The sequence below is a fragment of the Argentina silus genome, assembly GCF_951799395.1.
Source record: "Argentina silus genome assembly, chromosome: 16".
Taxonomy (NCBI): Eukaryota; Metazoa; Chordata; class Actinopteri; order Argentiniformes; family Argentinidae; genus Argentina; species Argentina silus.
Genome location: NC_139670.1, coordinates 14,442,114 through 14,467,215, shown reverse-complemented (window position 1 = coordinate 14,467,215; position 25,102 = coordinate 14,442,114). Strand labels below are relative to the sequence as shown.

General features: G+C 42.8%; 2 protein-coding genes across 3 annotated transcripts; both read right to left on the bottom strand.

Moving 5' to 3' along the window:
• Positions 1 to 1,831: 1,831 nt before the first annotated feature.
• On the bottom strand, positions 1,832 to 9,615 carry LOC310817005 (tumor necrosis factor receptor superfamily member 12A). 2 transcript variants are annotated; one of them, XM_083687401.1, is made up of 5 exons: positions 9,417 to 9,615; positions 5,983 to 6,081; positions 5,403 to 5,546; positions 5,014 to 5,066; positions 1,832 to 4,256 (listed from the first exon to the last, which is right to left on the bottom strand). In XM_083687401.1, the coding sequence occupies exons 1-4, from the start codon at positions 9,499 to 9,501 to the stop codon at positions 5,026 to 5,028; spliced, it is 369 nt and encodes a 122-aa protein (XP_083543527.1). In that variant the 5' UTR covers positions 9,502 to 9,615; the 3' UTR covers positions 1,832 to 4,256; positions 5,014 to 5,025. The 2 variants fall into 2 exon arrangements, with proteins under 2 accessions (XP_083543527.1, XP_083543528.1); XM_083687402.1 differs by having other exon boundaries at positions 5,018 to 5,066.
• Positions 9,616 to 12,914: 3,299 nt separating this feature from the next.
• Positions 12,915 to 25,030, bottom strand: rnf40 (ring finger protein 40). Its single transcript, XM_083687985.1, has 20 exons — positions 24,963 to 25,030; positions 24,194 to 24,339; positions 23,626 to 23,793; positions 22,931 to 23,171; positions 22,278 to 22,481; positions 21,618 to 21,739; positions 21,206 to 21,352; positions 20,639 to 20,713; positions 20,291 to 20,410; positions 19,703 to 19,882; positions 18,525 to 18,660; positions 17,174 to 17,295; positions 16,530 to 16,792; positions 16,179 to 16,296; positions 15,673 to 15,822; positions 15,092 to 15,304; positions 14,791 to 14,916; positions 14,222 to 14,362; positions 13,904 to 14,005; positions 12,915 to 13,569 (listed from the first exon to the last, which is right to left on the bottom strand). The coding sequence occupies exons 2-20, from the start codon at positions 24,332 to 24,334 to the stop codon at positions 13,393 to 13,395; spliced, it is 2,946 nt and encodes a 981-aa protein (XP_083544111.1). The 5' UTR covers positions 24,335 to 24,339; positions 24,963 to 25,030; the 3' UTR covers positions 12,915 to 13,392.
• Positions 25,031 to 25,102: the final 72 nt, after the last annotated feature.

The following is a 25,102-nucleotide window of genomic DNA, read 5'->3' as shown; positions in this document are numbered from 1 at the left end:
GTAGTAAAAGAAACAAACCAATAGTAATAAGGTGCCTATCATGCACAAGCAGAGTGCATCTTCTTAGTCACACTGTAATGTCAAATGTCTGGGAAAACAGGAAGTGGAGTTGGGGTGGCGTAGAGTTCTTCAGAGGGCCTTCTACTCAGAGGGTGTCATGGCAGTACACAACATGATGTAATGTTCAACTGTCTGATGCTGTATATGTATTTTATCTTTGCGTTGAGTATGCCTTATTATCCTGTTTATGTATTTCATATATTATGAATTGTAAATATATTTCTGGGACCGGTAAGATGTATGAAATACCTCAATCAAAGAGCCTTGCCAATCCAGCCAACTGATATTTAAACGTGTCGACAGTTTATTTCAGTTGAGATGCATGTTGAGTCATTCTCCACAATCTCCTAATAGTAAAAGCAATATGTTGACGTTTTAGAAATGTTTCCTCACGGCTAATTTTGTCAGTACCTTTTTGCCACCTACTGTACCTTGTTCGTAAGTACCTCTTTTTTGGTGTTTAAGAATTGACCTGTCATTTTCTTACCATTGAAATGTGTACAGAGTAAAAAGAAATTACTTGATAAATACATTATAGTTGATTACTATAAGTTTGGCCTTCCCAACCATAATCACTGGGATTTGCACCATGTATTTTCATATGTAAATCAGATAGCCTGCATGCAGGGAATGTTGTCTGATAACGGCAATGATGTGTCTGTAGACTGACTATGGTTCCACTATAGAATCAGAATGTTAGAATTCTAATTCTATGGGTTCCAAATCCTCTGGCACTTATTATTGTACCCTACTACACACTCCTCTGGTGTTCTACCCAGGACCGCAGCCCCAGTATGTGTCATGTATGTACATTTCTCAGAGGTGTGTAAATAATGGAATGATGAAAACATTTGTTGGGTTCTTTCTCCTTCTGTACATTCATGCTAGGACTTCCTTCTGGAAATCACTGCTAAATTAGCTATTGTGTAATAATAATTTAAAAAAGGAAAAAAAGAGAAAAAAAAACATATACCACACATTTGATTTTATTGAATTGTAAGTGTCCGAAAAACTCAAGTCTGATGATAAATATTTTATTCATATTTATATAACCCTGTATATATTTTGTCACTTTGAAATGTAGATTTTTACTTCCTTGTTAGGACTATGAACTTAGTTAATTAGGATCTGAACACATCTGGAAAAGTAGTTGTTGAAATTAAACGACTTAAAAAAAAGTGTCTGTCCTTTTCAGTCTTGGTGGTGCAATGTTTCACCATGTTTCCTCTTCTAACAGTTGAAATCTGATCACCATCATTTCACTTGTTGAATAGTTTTTATTGATCTTTATTGTACATCACCACCATGATCATTATTATTAGAAAAGATTCAGAAGTGTGTTAGATTTGCATAACAGCATGTTGTTGAGAGGGTTGACATCTAATTGGTCCTATTTCTACACCCTGCAGCCTGAAGTGTGTACATGTATCAAGTGCAAAAGTGTCAACTCCATCATGGTGCGCTGCTGTGCAAATCAAACGCCTTTGTCAAGCATCCTACAGGGAATACCTCCGATCAGGGGAGGCTGGTGGAGGTAGAAATCGAAGGACAGGCTCATTGTAATGCATGGAATAGAATGAGATCAAACACACGTGTTTGATTCCATTCCATGCATTACAATGAGCCTGTCCTCCGATTTCTACCTCCACCGGCCTCCACTGCCTCCGATAGTTTTATCAGACAGAGCAAGATTTATATTAAGGAGAACACATGTTCAGCATCTTCATACAATGTTGTTATGCAGATCAAGAAGACAAACCAGTTCATGGGAGTTTGTGATCATAATTTTATTTAGAAAATACAACTACAGTAAATACACAAAAAGTCAGGCAGGCTTCACTGGTGTAACATGTGCTAATTATAGCACTATCACAGTGTAGAAATATACATAAACCTAATAGAGCAAGAAACCTATACTAACCTGTACACTGACGTTGTTAGTTATTGCTCAGTAACATGTTTGTCAACTGGTGTCACAGAACCTTTGTACACATTTTTGCAGGGTCCATTTGGCAGTTTGTATCCATACATTTCGTTGTTGCCGTGCAACAAAGTATTATAAAGGGCATTATTAAAAATACATTTTGTATATATATACAAAATTGTAAAACAGTATTTTTTTTTATTTCTGCTGGTAGCTAAGCAAGCAGCATATCTAATATTCTCAGATCCATTTTTTTTTATATAGGTCCCTAGATATAAAAAATAATGTTGTCAGTTCTCAAGTCATTTGAAATGTGATTATTCAGCCCTCCAGTTGTTGAGACACCACCTCTAGATTAGCCTAGTCTCGACCCAGACAGTTTGTGCTATTAGCCAACTCCTATTACTGTCGTTGTCATGCCAAATAGTGTTGGCTAACCGCTCAAACAGTCTGGCAACCTTGTGACCCAGATTCACACCACAAAGCCAAACCGAGCTGAGCTGTGTTGGGCTGACCTGGTGACCATCCACCAATGCTGAAAAGGACAATGTGAGAGGAAAATATCCGAGCCAGCACAGTATGGTTTGGGTCGGCCATGTCGTGTGTGCTTGGTGCTCCAAGTTAGTGCAGATGTTTAAGACAGATGGTTGAACTTTTCAGTAAGGTTCAGACTGTTTTCCTCCCCAATTGTATTCCCTGCTGCGTTGACATTCAGTGACTAATAGTGTTACAAATACTCTGTCCCACAAGCGTTGACTCATCTCCTTTCACTCCAACTGTGGAGAGCACAGGATGCGCTAACAGTTCCTAATTTGTGTCCATCAACTATACATAAACTAAACATTCCCCCAAATTCTGGACCACTTTAACCTTGAACATTTCAACCACACAACTATTAGGGCAGCCCTGTGTCACGCAACTTCTCCTGCAGGGGACGCTGGTGGAGGTAGAAAGAGGTTTTTTTTTCTTGAAAAAAAAAAAAAAGTGCATATAAGTTTCAACATGGAAGCGCATTCGAGATACAACTGCCCTAAAACTCGAAGGTACATTCATAAGGCCTAAATGTGCCAAACATGAGTTAATAATCAGAGATTATGTGTTGATCACAATAACAGTCATAGCTAAGAGGTTGTTGTATATGACCAGCAAATAGAAACCTTTTAGTCTGAAATAGTCGTAACAGTCGACCAAACCTGGCTTGCGTTCAAGAGGGTGCAACGTTCTGAATGTTGCAGATAGAAATGTCATAAATAGAACTGACATGATTCCTTACTACACATGTCAGAGAAGCTTATCTGTTTCGATATAATATGTTTTTATCTGAACGTTCTACAACGTTGTGCTCTGCTGAACGCAGCCCTGTCCTAGTAGCAGGGGAGGCTGGTGGAGGTAGGAATCTGACGACGGGCTCATTATAATGCATGGAATGGAATAAGGAATGGTATCGAACGCGTTTTTGATACCATTCCTCACTTCGTTCCATGCATTACAATGAGTCCATCCACCGATTTCTACCTTCACCAGCCACCACTGCCTCCTAGGCAACACTGTCTTATTCACTCATATCCTGCTGGTGGCAAGTCATGGCACCTTGTGTTACTGGTAGTTTTTAAGGTCACTTACTGAGACCAAATAAAGCTAATCTTCTGTCATACATGTCCACGCACTGGCAGTTACTGCAAGATGTTATGTCTCCAAATCATGTTCATCAAAGTTCCTCAAAATATCTAATATGAAAACAACCCTAGATTATCTGTCCTAGCTAAAACATGAAAATAATAATAGTACTCTATTCAATGATCATCAGTACAATAAGAGGTGTGGGGTTCTGAGAGAACTAGGTTTTACACATCTCATGAGCAAAGTCTGACTTGTCCTCCGCAGAGACAAGACAAGTGATCGACAGACAGCGCAAGTCAACCAGGGGAGGCTGGTGGAGGTAGAAATCGAACGACGGGCTCGTTGTAATGCATGAAATGGAATAAGGAATGGTATCTGACACGCATTACAATGAGCCTGTCTTCTCATTTCCACCCTCGCCAGCCTCCCCTGGAGTCAACACAGTTCCATGTGAGAGCTCTGATATATGCTGAGTTAGAGAACTGAACACATTACTTTAACTAAACAGTGTAATAAATAAACATGGTCCAACTCTACTGGTAGAACACCCTGTGTGGTGGTCAGCGTAGTCCATAGAACGGTAAGTCTTTTGACTTCAGTTCCTCAAAAGTCTCTTCCCTTCGTTCCAACACATCAACATCAGGTGATGACGCTGTGAGTCATACAATACATTCATTAGTTACTTCATTCTGAACACATTCTATCCCCCTGTTTTCTCACCTTTATACAGTATGTTGCTCTTGAATTCTAGATTTTATTTAAAATGATTTGTATACTTATGTATCAAGGGTATAACAATTATTTATACTTTTATTTTTGCAATGCTGAATGAATATTGCTTATTAATAAATAAAGAGGCTGAATCAAAAGAAAATTAATTTGTTCACAACATCCCTAATTTACTACAAACTACTATAGCCATAGTGAAACTCATTAGAATCCGAAATTCTGAATGTTTTTATACTTTCATTTTTACAATAGTGAAAGCACACCTACGTAAAGGCTGAGTCATCCAGAAATGTATTTGTTACTTCATTCTCAACATCCCCAGTTATTACCAACTGTATATCAGTGGAGGCAGAAATCGGAGGACGGGCTCATTGTAATGCATGGAATGAAATCAGGAATTTTATCAAATACACTATTCCTCATTCCATTTCATGCATTACAATGAGCCTGTCCTCCAATTTCTACCACCACCAGCCTCTCCTGCTGTACAGTACTGGGTTGTGTTTCCAGAAAGCCTGGTAGCACTAACATCACCTTACTGTAAATCATTTGCAGGCTATGGACGAAAGAATACCATAGTGCTAAACTCACCCCCCTAAAACTGTTATATTCAATTTTCAACCCCAAATCATCAACATGTTAAAATAACCAAGTGTTAAGATACAATACTGGGTGCATACCTACTGAAATGCTCATGCTTGAAATAGAGGCCCTGTCGTCTCTTCTACAGGTTCTGTAGGGCAGGAAGGACATGAGGAGGCCATGTAGAGGTTAGCTTCTACCGGAGGAAACTTGAAGTGTGTGTGGGTATGTGTGTCTGGTGTGTGTGTGTGTGTGTGTGTGTGTGTCCTCATGCATTCCTTCATGCACAATAATGGTCAATGTCATGACATAAAGGTCATTGTGTCATACTGTATATAGTAAGGCAATATAGTAGGTTTAGTTATGCTTCCACTTGCCATTTTAGACATATGCTATGGAATAGTTTCTGCATGGTATCATGTAAAAATCACTACCAAAGATGTGACAACATTGAAAATATTGGTTGTGACAAATATTTCCCTCTTACCACGTAGCGGTCGTTTCTGCACCTTGCGCCGGTGCACCATGACCCCAACGATCAGAACCACAGTGACCAGAACGATCGCTAGCACGGAGAAGCTAGTAATGGCTAATAATCTCCAGACGAGATGAGGGCTCTCCTCCTTTGTACCTGGAGAGGAGGGACACATAGGAGGGCATCTGTAATAGGCCGGCATTGTAATAGGCGAACATCGGCACATGACATTCAGGACCTGGAGTTGTAAGACTGCATCTGAGGATGTGCATGGGTATGAGCTGTGTGTGTGTGTGTGTGTGTGTGTGTGTGCGTCTGGGAGTATGCAAAAAGCCCCATTTTAATTTCCTGTATAACGTACATGAAGCACACTTCTTCTTTAGGAATACATTGATTTCTGTCCTTGCATGAAAACAAATGTTTCATATATGGTGAAGAGTTCTGTAGACTCATGAATATGTATTAGTTATTTACAATTGATTTGTATTTAAATAACCAGAAATAATCTGTCATCATCACCCACCAACTCATTGGACTCAAACATATGATGCCAAAGATCTTTTCTTTTGAATCATCTGATGATTCTACTTACATGTGTTACAAGATGGCATCTTGGGAAACTTCTGACATGTTGAGCAGGGAATGCACCTGTCCATATCAGAACTCCAGAACTCTGAGTTGCTGCATACGCCTGCGGAAAAACATGGAAGGAAGACCTTAATATAAATCCTTACGCAACATGTACTTGTGGCTGTACCAATTACCACATTTCGCACACACCTTTTGATTCTCTGACAATTTAAAGTAGCGTTCGATTTGAGTATTTGTGTGAATACCTTTTAAAGCCCATAATATCTTGCATGACATATAAACTGTTGAGAGCTTGGGCTGAGGAAGGAATTATTGTGCATTGTGCTGTTGTTAATGATTATGATCATGGTAATGATCATAGGAAAATGCAATATTTGCTCAGTGAGAAACTTGCATCTGGGCTGCCAAAGCAAATTCACTATTATAATTGATGTTCCCCTCCTTCAACATTGCCCTGTACTGCTGAGTATTCAAGCAGACCTTTGGTTCTCACGGTGCAGGACCAGCAAACTGTTTAGCTTATTGCTAAATTGAAAAACCTCTAAAATTCCCACCCAAAGGTATGCAGAATACAGTCAGTGTGACGTGAGAGTGAGGAATTGTTTTGTTCTGGCTGAATGATTAAGAAATGGTATGACATCAAGCAGTAGAAATGGAGCGGCTCTGAGGAAGTCTGTGGCTGTCCTCTTCTGGTGAAATGAGGTGGGGAATTCCTCTGGGTAGGTCTGTGTGTATGCATGCTTACGTGCGTGTGTGTACTACCGATGCTGTCACATGCAAATGAATGAATTACTCACTGACTCTCTGTGAGCACGTATAGGCATGTTGCAGCTGAGTGTGTGTGTGTGTGTGTGTGTGTGTGTGTGTGTGTGTGTGTGTGTGTGCTGTGCGTGTTCAAGAAGAGCATTGTTTTGGTTGGGTGTGTGACTTCCCAGAAAATAACTCTGTTAAAGGTGTGGTGACTAACTGACTGAGAAGCAGACATTAAAGTCTGACTGTTACTGTTACCCCACTCTGACGCAGGTCTGTAGAGAAAGTGTCTATCCTGTGTCCATTCAATACATTACAAAGAGCTTGTCCTCAGATTTCTACCTCCATCAGCCACCCCTGCCTGTATCTCTACTCCAGTCTAGAGACACCACGCTGCACAGCGGAAACCTTTAATATCCTTTTATGAAACCGCAGACAGCAGCAGTACAATGGAGGTGAAGCACATGTAAATATCCCCAAGGTGACAAGGAAGAGGAAAAGCCTGCAAAGTCTATCAGGTTCACTGCAGACTAGTGATAAGGTCAGCACCTTAACCCAAGCACTTCATAGTCAACGTAGACAGATGTCATAATATCTAATTAGATCAGATGGAAATCAGTGTCTTTATACCGGCTGTTGTTTGTCAGGATGTGGCAGTGTAATAAAGATAACCTTTTGGTTTCCCTCCTAATGTCATTGAAAGCTCACATGTCATACATGCAGTGATGGCTGCTTTCTTGGTAGGCTACAGAGCAGTGGAGGCTGCTGGAGGTAGAAATTGGAGGACCTGCTCATTGTAATGCATGGAATATAATGAGGAATGGTATCAAACACACGTTTGATACCATTCCTCATACCATTCCATGCATTACAATGAGCCTGTCCTCTGATTTCTACTTCCACCAGGCTCCCCTGCTACAGTAATAAAGCCTATTGCTGCCCTACCTTGAGCTCACTGCAAAATACTGTTCACATACTGTAGCTATACTCGTCTGCAGTTTAGTCTTAGGTGTTTAAATATGACTTCTCACTTATATATACAGTACCAGTCAAAAGTTAGGACACACCTTGCCAAGAGTGTGCAAAGCTGTCATCAAAGCAAAAGGTGGCTACTTTGAAGAATCTAAAATATAAAACATATTCTGGTTTGTTTAACACTTTTTTGTTTACTACATAATTCCATATGTGTTCCTTCATAGTTTTGATGTCTTCAATATTAATCTACAATGTAGAAAATAATTTAAAAAAATAAAGAAAAACCATTGAATGAGAAGGTGTGTCCAAACTTTTGACTGGTACTGTATATATAGATAAATACATATTTTTATCATATAACTTCATTCACATTGTAATGTATTTTCAGTGTTTGACATGTAGATGAGGTGACACAACTGTATAATTCTTAATGACCAGCACTTGGGTTTCCATATGATCTTATACAGATAGTCCACATTGAGCATGCATAGGCATGACACCTTGATTATTCACTAGGGAACTGGTGCAGCAGCATCAGCTGTTCCAAAATTTAGTGAAAACGATACTGAAAGAGTCATCACTGAGTGACACACTTGAGATATGACAGGGGTAGAGAGATGAGTGTGTAGGAAACTGAAACACTAGTCAGCATATCTACAAGGAATGTAGCACTTCCATGAACTGTTTTACAGTATACTGTAGTTCAGTTGTATGTCACTGTAACAAAGGTTACTTGAAAATTGGAACGATGCATGGGGTGTGTAACCTTGCCAGCTTGTGTCTTAGCAGGCTAGAGGTCTTATGGTGACCTTGAAGACCTGAGTTTGAACCCTGTGGGTTACATTACTGTGTCAAATCAACTGTTATTGTGCTCATTGACAAATAAGTGCTGGTTGATGCTGGTACACTGGTCTGCTCTTAATAATGGACAGTAGGCTGTTTGTCTCTTGGAAATATGGGTTAAAGGAGATTTGATTTCTGTTAAATTGGATTCAATTTGATTTAATTTTAGATAATCATGGAAAATAAATTCATTTGTGTAAAATGACAGTCCCACCACCAACAAAATGCAAGTGGTCCAGACTTCATGGTCTATGCCTCAGAGAGCAAGCTTTTTGACTGGCAGATTGTCTGGCTTGATGCCTTGGCCTGGACGAATCTCACATGATTGGACAAAAGCCCTCCAAATCAAATGTGATGTTTGGAGTCCCAAATCTCAGTAAGCTTTCTTTCTAATTCTTGATTCTGTCCACAATTTCCTTGAAATTGCTCTTACAAAAGTTAATATAGGCCTACATTAAATTACAGTAATAAACTAGTTAAATTCTATTCAACTCTGTGAATGGCAGACCAGGGGACATTTCCATCAGGTTTGTCCTTTTCACCCATGGGCATGGACAGGGTGAATTAAGGCGATCGGAATGCGGAACCGGTGTGAACTGCAGCTGGTAGAGGAAGCGACTCCGTAAGCAGCCTCTTTATCGGCCCCTTAAAGTGGCCATGCGATTACATGTCCAGTGAAACAAGAATTCCCAAGCGATTACATTTCAGAGATAAAAGTTCAACCGCTTATAAAATGTCACAATGACATCTAAACTTCACCCCCAAGTAGACTGTTTTCTATTTCCCTTAAAACAATCAACATTATTTCGGTATTTGAAAGTTTTAAAACAACCATAAAAGTTACATCCTAAAGATAATAAGACTTACTGTTTTCTCCATTTACTCCGTTTAGATTCGTTACAGCCGCGATGACGAGTCCACAGAGCGCACAGAGAATAGTTGAAGAAGCCATCGTGCTTGTTGTGCTATGAGCGCAATTCCCGAAAGTTCATCTGCTTAACAATCCGCGCTGTCTGGAGTTTTCACCATGGAAAAGCGAGCATCAAGTATGAGTCACCCGGAGTAGTCTGCGCCTTGTTTTAATAGCGTGCACACACCCACGCTCACACATGAGTCATTTCCTATGTACTGTAGAAGGCTTCTCAGATTCTAGTGTATTGCGCACGAAGCTCAGGCAAGCCTTTCCGACTGGCAGGGAAGGCACGCAGGCAGGAAACTCAAGAATTAAACAATGACTTTTAGTTTCGTTTATTGCAATTAAGCACACCGTTTTCAATGGATTATGTTTAATACATGTATTTCGACATTTTAGCTCAACAGAGCGACATACAAAGAACCACCCCACCCTTTCTGATTCCCCTGAACCGGACTTGGAGCGCAGGCATCTGTGTAGTCTGGAATTAATAGGGTTCTCTCATTGTTATTACCACGCCTGTCTACGTCATTCACTGACTCTGGCCAAAAACACAAGGCTCTGGCAAGGGTCTACATCCTATAGACAGAGGAAAAATAAAACCCCTTAGACCAAGGTTTTTACTTTCACAAAAGAGGAAGTTTTATAACGTGTACAGTTTGCATGTTTCTGAGAAACAGCAGTGCTGGGAAAGCCTGTTCTAAATCGGATGTGCCTAAAGAGAATCATTATCTTGGTTCACATGAGTAACTCTCTTGCAGCTGTTGCAGCAAGTGTTCAATTTCAGTTGTTTTTTCTGACATTGTATTTAAATATTTAATGCAGTTGACACAGTGCCATGTTATTCTGTATTTATTCAACACTCACAATGCAGAAGCAAATGTTTTAAACTGTTTAAAACTCACACACAACTTCTATACACTGTGAAATACAAAATGAGCACTACCGTATGTTAAAAATGTGAACTGTTCTTCTATCGTGCTGCTTGAAAGTTTGTGAACCCTACAGGGATGGTCATTATTTTTGTATAAATTTTTTAAATAAAAAAATATAACAACGAACTTATAAAATCTTTATAAACTCCAAATCGTAAAAGACAATCCAAATAAAGGACAAACAAAAATAATATATTTTCATTTCATTAACAAAAACTCAGATTTCATGTGTGCAAAAATATGTGAACCTCTTCAGTCAATAGCTTGTGGCACCTACATTAGCAGCGATAACTTGGAGTAAATGTCTCGTATAGCCACTAATCAGTCTCTGACATCTGTTTTGAGGGATTTTTGCGCACTCCTCCTTACAGAACTCAGCCAATTGAGTGAGGTTTGAGGAGTGTCTGGCATGAACTGCCCGCTTCAGGTCCTGTCACAGCATCTCAATTGGATTTAGGTCAGAACTTTGACTTGGCCAATCCAAAACACAAATTTTCTTTCTCCTGAGCCATTCTTTGGTAGATTTACTTGAACGCTTTGGGTCATTGTCTTGTTGGAAGACCCATTTTCAGCCCAGCTTTAGCCCCTTGACTGATGACTTGACATTCTGTTCAAGAATCTCCTGGTATATCTCAGAATTCATGGTTCCCTTAATGATGTGGAGTCGTCCAGGTCCAGAGGAGGAAAAGCAGCCCCAGATCTTCTTCCTAGCAACCCTCCCATGAATGCCATTTCAATTCAGAGTTCTTCTTATTGTTGAAGCATGCACAGTTACCTGAGATGCAGCAAGGGGGGTCTGCAAATCTCTAGGTGTTATGTTTGGGTTGGCTTTTTACCTGATTTATTATTTTTCTTGTGGCTCTTGGGGATATTTTGGAAGGGCGTCCACTTCTAGGCTGAGTTGCTGTGATATTAAATACTCTCCATTTGTAAATGATTTGCCTCACAGTGGACTGATGGAGCTCAAATCTTGTTGAGATGATTTTATAGTCTTCCCCAGACTGATGTGCTCTCACTACCCTCTTGTGTCCTCTGAGATCTGCATGGCATGGTGTGTTTTGCATTCACCTGTATGGGTAACACAAAAAAGACCAGGTTTCTTATCTCTATTTATCAGAGTCCCGCCCAAACTCTTTCCCAAAGATCTCTCCTTTGATTGGTTCATTTGGTACCCAATTATTTATCCACATGATTCTACTTACCTACTTGATTATTTATGTAACTACCTTATGTAACTTATTTTTGCACCTGCACTAATTTCTTTATAATTTAGTTTTTCTACTACATGCATTATTTCCTCTAAACCAACATATGGAATTGGTAAATATAAACATGTTATGTCAGATAAAAAAAGACTGGTTGTGATTAAATAAAGATTTCATGGTAAAAACTAAAAAGATCTATAATTGCACAAGGGGTTCACATACTTTCAAGCAGCACTGTATGTTCATAACAACATTGAAACAAACAGAGCTAATACTGCCCACTCACTTCTACCAAACCAAACACAGCCACACACCACCTCAACCCCCACACACAACACCTGAACAAAGCATTATGGATGATGAATTCTGAATTTGAACAAATGCATGACACATGACAGGCATTTCTTTCGTATAACTTGAGCCCAGCCCTGGTACAAAATGTTGAAGCCTGTAACCCATTATTTGAGATGTCCTTCTCTATCACAGGAGCTAACATCAAACAGATTAAACAAGTTCACAAGACTAACATCAACCGAATTGAGTTAAATGGTTCCATGAGTTTGTTAATTAAAGTGGTCATCATGAGTAACAGATGCTTTTATAGTTTAATGTCATGGTAACCTTTAACAAAGTGCTCCTGACGGAACTGGATAGGACGGCCCACTTAGGACACTCAAGCTGACTTTCCACTGTAATGATGTCATAATGAGGCACTAAAAGCTGCAGATGTTGTGTGAGGAGGGGGGAGGGGTTGGGCTGGGTCTCAATACTGTGCCCTAGCATCTTCTCCTTGTCTCCTCTCCTCCATATGCACTTGAAACAACCAGGACAGAAGCAAATTACTGATGGGCATGAATTCCTCCATATTGCTTTTATCCATCATGTGTTTTCTTATTGGTGGAGGTGAAGGGGAGGAGACAAGGAGAGGAAGCCTCTTTCAGACTATTGAGCCATGGTCATTCTGACTCAACACAATAGATTTTGCCCAAGGTGATCCTTAACCACTCGTTTGAGACGAATCAGTGCCAAACTAAACCACCAAAGTTTGTGTCAGACGATTCATAGCTATTGACTGCAGTGTTGCCTAGTGAGAATTACCATATCAACAAACGAAAGTAAAAAACAATATGACTTATTTCTAGTTAATATGTGTGTACAACATCTCTACTTTACAAGTGCTGATAATGAGTTAATGAATTAAATAACCTTATGTTATCTGAAACAAGCAACAAGTATGATTTTTCCGTAAGGCCTACTGTTTAGCACTATGCAGCATCAAGATGACTTTTCAGTACAACTTTACAATGTCAACCACAGTTTAAAAATGGGTTTAGTTAAAAGTTACAAATTCAACATTGGCAAGATATAAAAAATAAAGATGAACATAGAAACAACACTAGGGAGCATCTATGAAGAAGGAACACGGTGGTATACACAAGCATTAATGTTTATTACTACTGTAACATTAGATCAGTCTCACACAGTCACAACTCTCTCTCTCTCTCTCTCTCTCTCTCACTCTTTCTCTCTCTCATTATCGGTTTGGTCACTAGGAGCACCAACTGGCAAAGATGGCGCGATAAAATAAGTATTTTTCAAAATGGAGAGAGATTTAAAACTAAAAACACAAGCTCTCCACAGTCCACACCCATTCAACGTCCTCAGTCATTTCCAGTCTTCTTTTTTCTCTCCTCTTCTTTTCTTGTTTTCATCCTTCCTCCTCCTCTCCTTTGGCTCTGTCCACTGTCCCCGTCTCTTGTCTCTAGGTAACTGTCTCTAGGTAACGGTCACTAGGTGATGTAGATACGATGGAAGTCGTTGGCTCCGAACGCAGCGTTGCACTTGGGGCACTTCCTCTGTCGCGTATCGTAGCGCGTTTTCAGACACTCATAGCAGAATACGTGGAAACACTTGGTGAGCACTGTCTCCTTGTCACGTGTGTTACAGCATGGGCAGCGCAGCTTCGCCTGAGAGGAGCAGGAGGAGGAAGAGAGGGTAAATGTGTAGTGAACACAAAATTGCATAAGACAGCTGGACTAAGCTCATGAGGAATTTATAAGTGATATTCTTCGAGAAATCAATGGCTATCATTAATTTTAAAGTCCCTGTACTCTGAGTCGAGGAAACTTTCCGAATGTGATCAAATTGTCCTACAGTGCACTGCACATAAGCTGACTGTATTCTGTATTCATGAAACAAGCAAGTCCATTTGGTGTATTCAGTATGGCGTGTCAAAGCTAGTCTAAGGAGCACAAGCACATCGACTAGGGTATGGAGCCAGACAAGACCCTCCCCCCTCACCTTGTACTGGTTGATCTCCTCCTGCAAGATCTCATCAGCATCAGTGTACACCTCCACCTTCTTCTGTTTCTCCAACTTCCTCCTTAGCCGGGACAGGTCCTCCTGCAGGGCACACAGAGGGGGAGTCAGTGTTAAACGTTTAGATTGTTCTAGACTCACTGACTCAAGCACCATTATGTGCCAGTTAATATCAGGCAGGCAGTTACCAAATATGCTGAATTTGTCAAGATAAGTACCCCTTGTTACCACATAGAGTGTATGTTGTGTGTATTATAGAATGGATGCAGTAGATTGTTAGACGTGTGTGTACAGCAGTACCTGTGCTCGTTTGAGGTTGCTGAGCTCCCTCTCTCGGGCGGTGCGGTTCTCAGAGACGGACACCTGGATCTCTCGGAGCTTGGCCTGGGTGTGTTCCAGCTGCACCTTCAGGTCCTCTGCCAGCTGGGCAGCCTCCACTGCCTGGGGGGCAAGAGATAACATGATAGTGTTGCTCATGTATCATGATATAACAGTTGTGTTTCTTATTTGGTTTTGTTTTTAGCCATTTCCTCACTTTCATCAAAAAAGGCTTCTTCTTCAAGGCTCTTCATAAATGGAAAATACCTTTATTTATTCTGCCATGTTTCATACAACAAACACTGTAAAAACTCCCGCGCGTTTCGACATGGCCTTCGTCAGTGAGTATGACATAATAAACAAAGGCCACACCGAAACGCGTCAGAGTTTTATAGTGTTTGTTGTATGAAACATGGCAGAATAAATAAAGGTATTTTCCATTTATGAAGAGTGCCTTGGTGCTTCTGTCTTTGTTGATGTAGACGTTCAGATCGAATTCGATAGTAGAGGTTTTGTAGAACTAGTAGAGGCTGGTTATACGGTTCCCCTACCTTCCTCTTGTTGAGTTCTAGTGCCTGCGTGCGGACTCCCAGCTCTTTCTCCAGAGCAGCCAATGAGTTCTGCAGGATTCCCTCCTTCTCCTCCAGCTTCTGGACCACCAATAGCTGGGCATCCACCTGGGACGGACAGCAACAGGAACCAATCAGACCGTGTGTTCATGGAACACGTGTGATACCATTCCTTATTCCATTCCAGGCTTTACAATGAGCCCGTCCTCCGATTTCTACCTCCACCGAACAACACAGTGATGCCATGAGTTCACTCCCACCTCTCTCCGCCCCTCAGTCTCACCTGGGTCTTGAAGGTGAGCACCTGGTCGGCCAGATCCTCCTTCTCTTCCCTCAGGAGCTTGTAGATCTGGTTGGACTTGATGCGTTCGCTCATCAGTTTGAAGTTGGCGTCATCCTTCTCCCTGAGCTGCTGCATCAGACGGCTGTTCTGCTCCTGCATGTCCTCGAATGCTTGGCCTGTCACGTCCATCTCACTCAGCAACGCCTCCTCCTCCTGAGGAGAAGGGGGGGGGGGGGGGGTAGATATATTAGATATATAGATAGATATATTGAGTGTTGATTGAGTTAATAAAGTTTTGAGAGAATGGTGTTTTTTTATTTTAAGAGGAGTTGGGTCTGAAGATGTTTTCATTCATCCATCATTTATCCAGGTTCACACAACATCTATAAAAGGATGTGCTAGCTATGTTTGGTTCCCATACCAGCTGCACTTCAGTGAAGTAGCTCTGACTAAGGGCCGTGATTACCTGTTTAGAGCTAGCTCTGATTCAGCGGACACTGGTGGAGGTAGAAATCGGACTCATTGCAATGCATGGAATGCCTCCACCAGCCTCATCTACTCTGATTAAGAGCCACATTTACCTGCTTAGTAGCGGTGAGCTTTTTCTGTAAGTGGTCGATGGTCTCCTCAGCCACCCTGATCTTCCTCAGAGCATCTTCATCAGCCAGCTTCTTGCTCTCCTTCCTCTCCCTCTCCTCAAGCTCTCGGACACGCAAACGCAACTCGTCCACCTGGGGGGCAGAGGGGATGGCAATAAACATGTTAATCACAACTGAGGAGATACATGAACATGTAAGGTGGTTCGTGCCTAGGCTTTAGCTCAGCTGGCTAACACAACTTGTGGATTGCAGGGGACTGTGGTTTGAACACAGCTGGTCACATACCGTAGATTGGATTTGAGTTTGAAGTGGGGTAAATACCAGTACAATTCAGGGAAGGATGATGGAGGTAGAAATCGGAGGACAATGAGTCCGTCCTACAATTTCTACCTCCACCAGCCTCCACTGGTACAATCACCTGGTAATAATGACAACAATCGGTGAAGAAGGGATTTTAAAAGAAGTCAAGAGATAACAACTGGACAAACCTCAGCCTTAGACTTGCGCTCGGCAGCCATAAGCTGGACCTTGTCCCTCTGTTCTTTAGGAGCAGACTTGTACATGTCCAACAGTAACTTCATCTCCTTCTGGGACTCCTGGGCTTTTCTGAGGAGTAAGAGGAGGAGGAGGAGTTAGCCATAAGGGAGACAGATGGGAGATTATCCTAACAAACACAATCATTTAGATTCAGATTCTTTATTAAATCATGTTAAAAACATGAGATTTTGTCTCTTCACAGAGATTTTCAAATTTTGAACTAATACGATTATTCTATGGTTATAATGAGTTGGGCCAGGAGTTTTTCCTGATCAGGTCACAGTGTCAGGAAAAACACTTACTTCAGTTCGGCCCTCAGCATCTTCAGAGTGTCCGAGTCCTTCCTCTTCAACTCCTCACTGCGCTGTCTCTCCCTCTCTCTCTCCCTCTCTCGTTCCCTCTCTACCTCCCGTTCCCTCTCTCGGGCACGGTGTCTCTCCAGCTCCCTCCTCCTCTCCTCCTCCTCCTCCTGGTCGTCATCCTCCTCTTTCTTCACGTCCAGGTTTCCCTCACTCACGGGGTCCTCCAGCAACAGAACACTTGGGTCTCCACTCTGGCAACGCAACTGACAGGAACAGAGGAACAGAGAGAACGGTGGTTTAGATAAATCCATCACTTTAATTAACATTTCACAACCAAACATGGTCAATCGAATCAAACACATGTATCAGTATCATCTTCCGAATATTATGGATCAAACTACTGCCTAGGAGGTATGCGTGTGTTGATAAAGCAGTCCAAGATGTTCGTTGGTCCCACCAGGGATGGAATTATGGGGGAATGTGTGGGCACAGTTCCAAAGTCAAATGTAAAAATATGTTTTGAGCAGTGCAACATGTGATTCTATAATGGTGAGTTGAAGTTCCCCAGAGTGAACATTTTTCAAATTCCACCCCTGCTTCTCCCATTGGTTGGTTCCACAGTGTGGACCGCATGATGCCCCTACCTTGTTGATCTCCATCTGGGTCTCCCTGAGCTTGCGTTTGTAGCGCTGCACGTCACCCTTCAGCTGGTGGTTGTGGTTCTGGAGACTACTGATGAGGTGACGCATCTCTCTGTTGATTGGCCCTGGGAACAGATACATGTTTAAAATGTTATTTAATTGATCCTTTATTTAACTTGAGAAGTCACATTGATATTTGCATCTCTTTTTCAATGAGCCCCGGCCAAGAAGGCAGCATACATGAAGTTATACACACATAAGAGATACAGCACAGCATACAACGTATCCATGGACACATTGGCTTCAGGTAGAAACAGTGAAAAGGATGTAAAAGAAGTGAGAGAGGGACGGATGATGGTAAAAGGAGAGACTCAGTGTTATGACTCAGCGATATGATTTACACATGAACTAGGGCTGGGCTAGATCAGAATGTTCCAGATTACTTTTGCGATCTAGGATCAGATTGATCTGGCAGATTTTAAGTAGCATAGGGGAAATCAGCCAGCTCGATCTGATCCTAGATAACACAAATGAAACCGGATCAATCTTATCCAGATTAAAACATTTAAATACTGGACCCTGGCGACTACCAGGAAAGCTAACTCGTCAAAGTGAAGACAATTCATTTGCCAGCCATTTTGATGCATGGCTATCACATTGCCTTGGCATACACCTTCAGAATCGCTACGAGTGAAGCTTCTCGTGGTAATGTCATATCGCTGAGTCTGCCGTTAAGGTCGTCACAGTATTTGATCTGTCACTGTGACAACCACAGACTCAAATGTGAATTCTAGTATGAATAACAAGAACAGGATACATCCAGTCAAAATTCTTGTTACAGCAAATCCAAGAATGACTAAGAAATGTATCGTCATTCTTGACGTTACACGTCAAAGTCTGTGCAAAACCTTATATGGGAAGCCTGGTCTAACTCCCAGACCGAACCCTATCCCCAACGCTTGTGTGTAGACCTGTGAGGATTGGGTAGGTACAGGCAATATGGCTCCAAGTGGCCCGTCAGAAGGCATGGTGGAGCAATAACCAAGTCCCAAACCTATTTAATCCTTTCAGATCTACAGTCTAAGGGTAGGGGCTAGAGGCCAATATGCAACTCAGCATTAGAGACAAGTCTCTAGACTGGAGCAGTGATGTGAAGGCTGGTGGAGGTAGAAATCGGAGGACATGCTCATTGTAATGCATGGAATGGAATAAGGAATGGTATTTGATACCAGACGTGTTTCATACCATTCCTCATTCCATGCATTACAATGAGCATGTCCTCCGATTTCTACCTCCACCAGCCTCCACTGATGTGAAGGTAGATAGGTAAACTGATAGATGGGAGTCTAGTTACCTGCTTGTTCGTTGGCGGCCAGGTTCTGTTCAAACTCTATACGGAGCATCTCATACTCTTTCCTGACTTGCGCCAGCGTGTCCTCCAGCTGGATGACATCCGTACGAAGCTTCTTTTGCTGGGACAACTCGTCACTCTGAAACACAAGACAGACACGTATTGATACATGTAATAGTCATTGATTTAGAGTCTATTTACTATGATTCATCTAGCTAAATAACGTTTAAATAAATAAGATAGATAGTGCTGACCTTGAACTAAATGCCCATGTTTATTTCAATTTGACTGTACTAGGTAGCGTTGGGCAGGTATAAGGTACTACCGGGGGAATGATCAATAACTGTTGTCTGAGGCAAGGGGTGGAGGAGGTCAGGCATCTGACCTTTGGGCTAGTAACGATGGCTAGATAGAGAGAGACTACTTAACTACTTACGTAAACTTGCTACAAGTCTGAGTCATGTTGAAAGTCAGCTAAAAGGTATTAACCGTCTTTAACCTCAGACAGACATCATATCTGCTGATGATGTCAAACCGTGGAACGGTGAATTCACAGTTTTAACACCTCCACTGTTCTAATCACAGTTGTCCGTGGTAACAAGAATAGCCTGGGAGAGATACACTGCAGCAGAACTCTTGGGTGACTGTTTGAGACGGGCCTGTTTCTGTTTCTGTTTAACTGGAGGTGGTGTTGTGGGCCAAAACACTAGGCCTTGTCGGCATGGCAACGGGATTGGTGTTGTTGACTGCAGAAACGTTTAAGTACCCAGGGGGCCCCATCTCCCAGCTGCCAGGAGTATCTCTCTAACCACATACATTCCTGTCGTAGTCATAAGTGCCGTCTTGCCTGCTGATGTGTGTGTATACTGTATATGCTACAAGTGCTGTCATGAACAGCGTGTGTGGCATAAGTGCTATCACGTGCCTATGATATCATTACTGTTGTGTGTGTTTGGGTGTCGGTGTGTGTGTGTGTGTGTGTGTATTATCCTAACCTCCATGTGTTCTGTCAAAGGTGTGTATAAGTGTGTGTGTGTATGGCATAAGTGCTTATGTGCGTATGATATCATTACTGTCTTTTGTGTGTGTGTGTATTATCCTAGCCTCCATGTGCTCCATCTGAGGTGTGTGTGTGTGTGTGTGTGTGTGTGTGTGTGTGTGTGTGTGTGTATTATCCTAACCTCCATGTGTTCTATCTGTCTGAGGTGAGCATTCTTGGCGGTGAGCAGCAGAGCTCTGGCCTCGTCCAGTTGAGTCTTCACCCCCAGGGACTCGTTGTACAGCAGAGAGAACTGAGACTGGAGACACTTGTACTCCGGAGTCTCCTTCACCACCTCCTCAGGGATGTTACGCAAATCAATCTGGAGGGGGGGGGGGAGTTGTTGACAACACCTCAGCAATAAATAATTTGATTTGTTTATTTGAGCTCAATTGAGCTTATAGACATACAATTATTAATAATAATAATAATAAAATAATACGCTATGAACGTCTGTATGGTACGTCACAAGCTGCAGAATGTAAACATGACTGGAGACACATCATTTTTGGAGACAGACGTCACCTTTACGATTGCTAACAAAAGTAAACCTGAGCGGTTGCCAACCAACGGTAAATAGCAAGCAATTATAACGATGAATTATAACCCTATCTTTAAAATGACGCATATCTCCAGTTGTGTTTACATTCTGCAGTTTGTGACGTACGGACTTTGATGGCGTATTGGTGTGTGTGTATGTTTCCTTCCTTCAGGGAGACTGCAGCTGTACCTTCAGTTTCTCGCTCTCCCTGACGGCCTCCTGCAGCTCCTGTTGCAGCTTCTCCAGGTCGGCCATGCGGTTGTTAGCCAGCTCCTGGTTCTGCTCCAGCTCTGCATTCAAAGTCTCAAACTACAGAGAGAGAGACACATAATGACATGGCTTGAATAGAATGCCGGTTTCCCTGGAACAGATTACCTACTGGACTAGGGAACACTTTCAATGGAGGTTTTCTCCAGTGAGAGGGCTTCTTCACTCCAGGACTAGTCTTAATCAAGGTCTGAGAAACCAGATAGGAAAGCCACTGAATAATAAACAGTATGCTTCAACAACAAAGAGTTTTCCTTCAGCAGTCCCCACCTTCTGTATGTTCAGGGTGATCTGCCCCCCTGGTAGCCCGCCTGAACCGGCAGTGGTGTAGTAGCCCGAGTTCAACTGGACAAGAAGATGCAAGAAGAGGTTAGGAAGAAATGCAGGGGAAAACAACATAGAAGCACAGAGCACAGCTGCACCTAGACCATAATAAGTCATTGTAATTTAGATCACGCTTAGGGTAATATATGTATAGGCTATGAGTAAAAAATAGGACACCATTACTTCACACACGTAAATAAGACATAGATCAACACACACACAGCTGCAACTACTGACACGCTCCAGTGGTTCAGCCTTATCTCTGACCACTGGTGTGCAACAGAGAGTGACATCAGTGATTAGACATGTTTATTACAAACAGAACTATAATGAATAGAACAAGCATTCTCTGTGGGGTCTGACCAGCTGCCATCTTCATCGTACCATTCGGATAATGAGGTTTGCAGTTCAGCTTAACAACCAAATCAACATATACAATGTGTTCACATGTCCGTGGTCTGCAGCCCACCTATAAGCTCATTCTAGGAGATCTATTTCTATGTCGTCCCCTACCTGTTCTAGTGCCTCAGCCAAGTGCTTGTTGAGTTTCTGTTCTCTCTTGCGGAGCTTCTCGATGTCCCACTGCAGGTCCTCTACGGCTGTCTCCATCTCTGACACCTTAGTCTCCGAGCTAGTCACCTTGTCCACCAGCTCGTTGTACTGAGGAGAAGAAGAGGGATGGAAACGAATTAGGAAATGAATTAAATGAGATCAAAACCGTCAGTCATAAACTAGCAGAGGACCTCCTATAGGGAATGGATGAACACACATTCTTGCCATAGGACTTTCCTGCTAAGGATAGTATTCAAGCCTGGGAGAATACAATTCACACACTCAGATAGATACAGACAGACAGACACAGACACAAGTGCATACACACCCCACCTGCCATGCAGACATGCTCGCAACACACACACACACACACCTCCATAGACATCTTGTGGTGTCGTCCCTGCAGTGTAGAGGCCAGGTCCTGCAGTCGTCCGTTCTCCTCCAGGAGAGTCCTGTTCAGTCGGAGCATCTCCTCCTGGCTGTCCTCATCACACACTGACACAGAAGGCACAGGGTTAACTCACTACCACACACACACACACACACACACACACACACACACACACACACACACACACACACACACACACACACACACACACACACACACACACACACACACCCTGGCTGTCATCCTCATACACTGATTATTGACTGATTATTACTGACTTACACAAATGGTTAACTTACTGCTGCATTAACACACAGGCACGCAACACACACAGTTAACACCATGCATTACTACCACACATTCATCCAGAGTTACAGTATAAGATGATTCAAAAGGGCTTGTCCTGCATTTACACGGAACATGATGCTCCCAGCAACAAGTCAATCAAAAGTCACCGTGATTCACATCAGCGTGTTGTTGCTTAGCTCCACTTTCAGCCACAGTAGACGGTATACAGTACACGTCCATGCGCACAGAATACGCGCCATTGCTTCCATCTACTGTATCTCTATTCCGACGGTATTGCTCAACGCCGGTAGAATCAGGCGTTGCTGTGTGTGTGGGTTCATTAATGTTGTTTACCGGCAGACTGGATCTGGGAGCAGAGGCTGTCGATGCGGGAGTGCAGCCTGTCAAACACACACACCATGTAGGCCGCCGCCTCCTTGCTGAACTGCATCCTGTCATGCAGCTGCAGGCTCAGCTCCTCCTCACTGCTGTGGTCCAGCGTGGCCAGGAAGGTCTGGGCGGTCTCGCTGATGGGGGGCGGGGGCGGAGGGGGGGCCTCTGAGGAACGGAGGAGAGACGTAGACAGAGTTAGAGTTGGAGGAGAGGAGAGGAAGGCCTGGGCAGTCTCTCGCCGACTGACGCCGCTGGACAAGAGAGCACATGTACGACTGTTTTCCCAGACACAGATGGTCCTGCGCTACATCACTCTTTCAGTGGCGATTCTGGACTGAACATGGTCTTTAGCCCAGAACTAGGCTTCATGTGGGTACAGTGAACTAGCCCACAGAGTACATATTAGAAGAGTATAATGCTTCCATCATACACCTTTCTTCTCAAGTCAATACAAAATAAACACATACAGAGTGAAGTGCAATGGGGTATCATACACATCAATTACCATTGGTAACCATGCCAACAGGGTTATATTACATAACACTATGGATCAGAGGCTGCTAACTCAATCACATAAAGGCTTGGTGTAGACAGAGAGTAGACATGACCAGTACCTGTTTTTGTGTTCTGCTGTGGTTCTACAGGTGTCTTCTCCCCCTCCTCAGGAGGCTGTGGCTGCAGCTCCTCGTTATCTGATGCTGGGAGAGGGGGTGGAGGTAGGGCCGGGGCTGGGGGTGGGGGGATCATCAGACCTTCCTCATCCATGGGGGTGGAGGCAGGGACAGGGGCTGATGGGGCTGCTGGTACCCCGTCAGGCTCAATACGCCCCCGCAGGACATGGACGTTCTCCTCCAGCTGTGAGGGTCCAGAGAGAGAGAGAGAGAGAGATGGTAAATGTGAGGGTTACACTGTTCAGGAAAAGCTTACAGTACAAACTTCACAGAGTATGGTATACCGTAATAGTAACACATTTTGTTGACAGAAATGCATTTCACATCATCACAGCTATCTATCTATGATTTGTATCACCTCCAACATGGAATGTTCCAGACATAAAAAAACATCTTCAATACTTTGCAAGGTGCTCATAATGTAACTCCACTTGATCACAGGCAAGGTATGGTGCTGAACATGTGACACAGTACGGTTCTTCACAGAAGCAAAACATCTCAGGACTGTGCTGTTTGAAGGCATAATCCTTTAGCTACTTCTTCAACCTTTTCATGCTTATTGTGATGCACCTTGAGCCTCATTTCACATAGGAAAGTTGTCTCATAAATAAAGTTATCATCATTCAACATGTACATACCTGGGACCAGTATCTGTTGACGATGAGCAGTGTGTTGTCGTCGGTGGCTTGTCTCTTCTCCAGCTTCTCGATTTTCTCTCTGAGCTCGTCCTCCATGGCCTGCCGCTGCTCCAGCCGCTCAGACAGCTTCTTGTTCTTGAACTGGATCACCTTCATGTCCATCTCCTCCTGCACATCCACACATATAAACAGACACTCATTGAGAGGCCTTAGCTAAGGAGCGCTGCATATGTCGGTTAAAGTAGAGCTCTGCACCATGCTGGAAACTAATTCCACCAACCTCAGTTGTGTGGCAATATAAATATATTGTATCTTGTAAGGGAGACAATAGACAACAGTACAAAAACCAACAAGGTGGATGATACCGTATACATATTGACAGTTAGCTGTTCTCACAACTCAATTGATTTATTGTACTTGCTCTGTCATTGATTGACATCAAGCCCTGCACATGGACAGACCAATTGAAGAGGGCAATGTACAGTAATGTTACAGTAACAGACTAACTAACCATAGAGAAGATTCCCCCGCTGCATATGGGCTCAATGAGGGTGGTGGCCTAACTCACCGTAGAGGAGACTCCCCCTATGCGTATGGGCTCAATGAGGGTGGTTGTGGGCTTCTCCTCCTTCTTACTCTTCTTCTCTGGTGGGCCTGGGGGGCTGTCCCCGCCAGAGGCTCGCTTCCCTCCCCCGGTACCAGACATCATGGCTCCTGCGATAGAGAAGACACACAACTGTAAAACAACTGATAAACAGGATTTAGGACAGTAAGCATAATTCATTCATTTGACAGCCAGCTAACAATAGACTCTACTGATGTCTAATGTGATGGGCAAGACAGGAGGACTTTAGCAAGACTTTCAACTTTAGAATTCAACGTGGGGATGAAAAAGACTGCTCTTCCCTTGACAACAAATCCCGCTGGCAATGTTGTGCTGTCTAAGAAATGTCACTAGCTAGCTAGCTAGCTGGCATTGCAGGCAGCATATGCCACCAAATTGAACGATTGCATGAAATGTAAGCTTATCATTAGAGGCGACCATTACTGAGCTTTGGTGGCCAACTTAGAAATAGTAAATTATGATTACTGCCTACGGTTGGCGGACAAAATCTGACTTTTAGGTCCAATTCAATGAAGGCCTTAGCCAAGGAGCGCTCATGCTAACTGGAAACACTGCTAGCAAATTAGCCACTGTGCAACTGAGTGCATTGGCTAATTTAGTCATTTACTAGCTCATCTGCTCCGAAATCCTTTAGATACATCCTTCATGTGTTCATACAATACATGTAAATATCAACGTATGTTTAATTCATCTGTTTTCGGAGATCACAAACCTTCACCGGCAGCGAACGGAGAATTCTAAGCATCCAACGGGAAATGACGTGCGTCAAAGCGTCCGCCTGGCCTGCCCGTGTCATGTCCCTCTCCGTCCACGTGGTGGCACTAGTGACACCGTTTTCCGTCAAATCTGGGA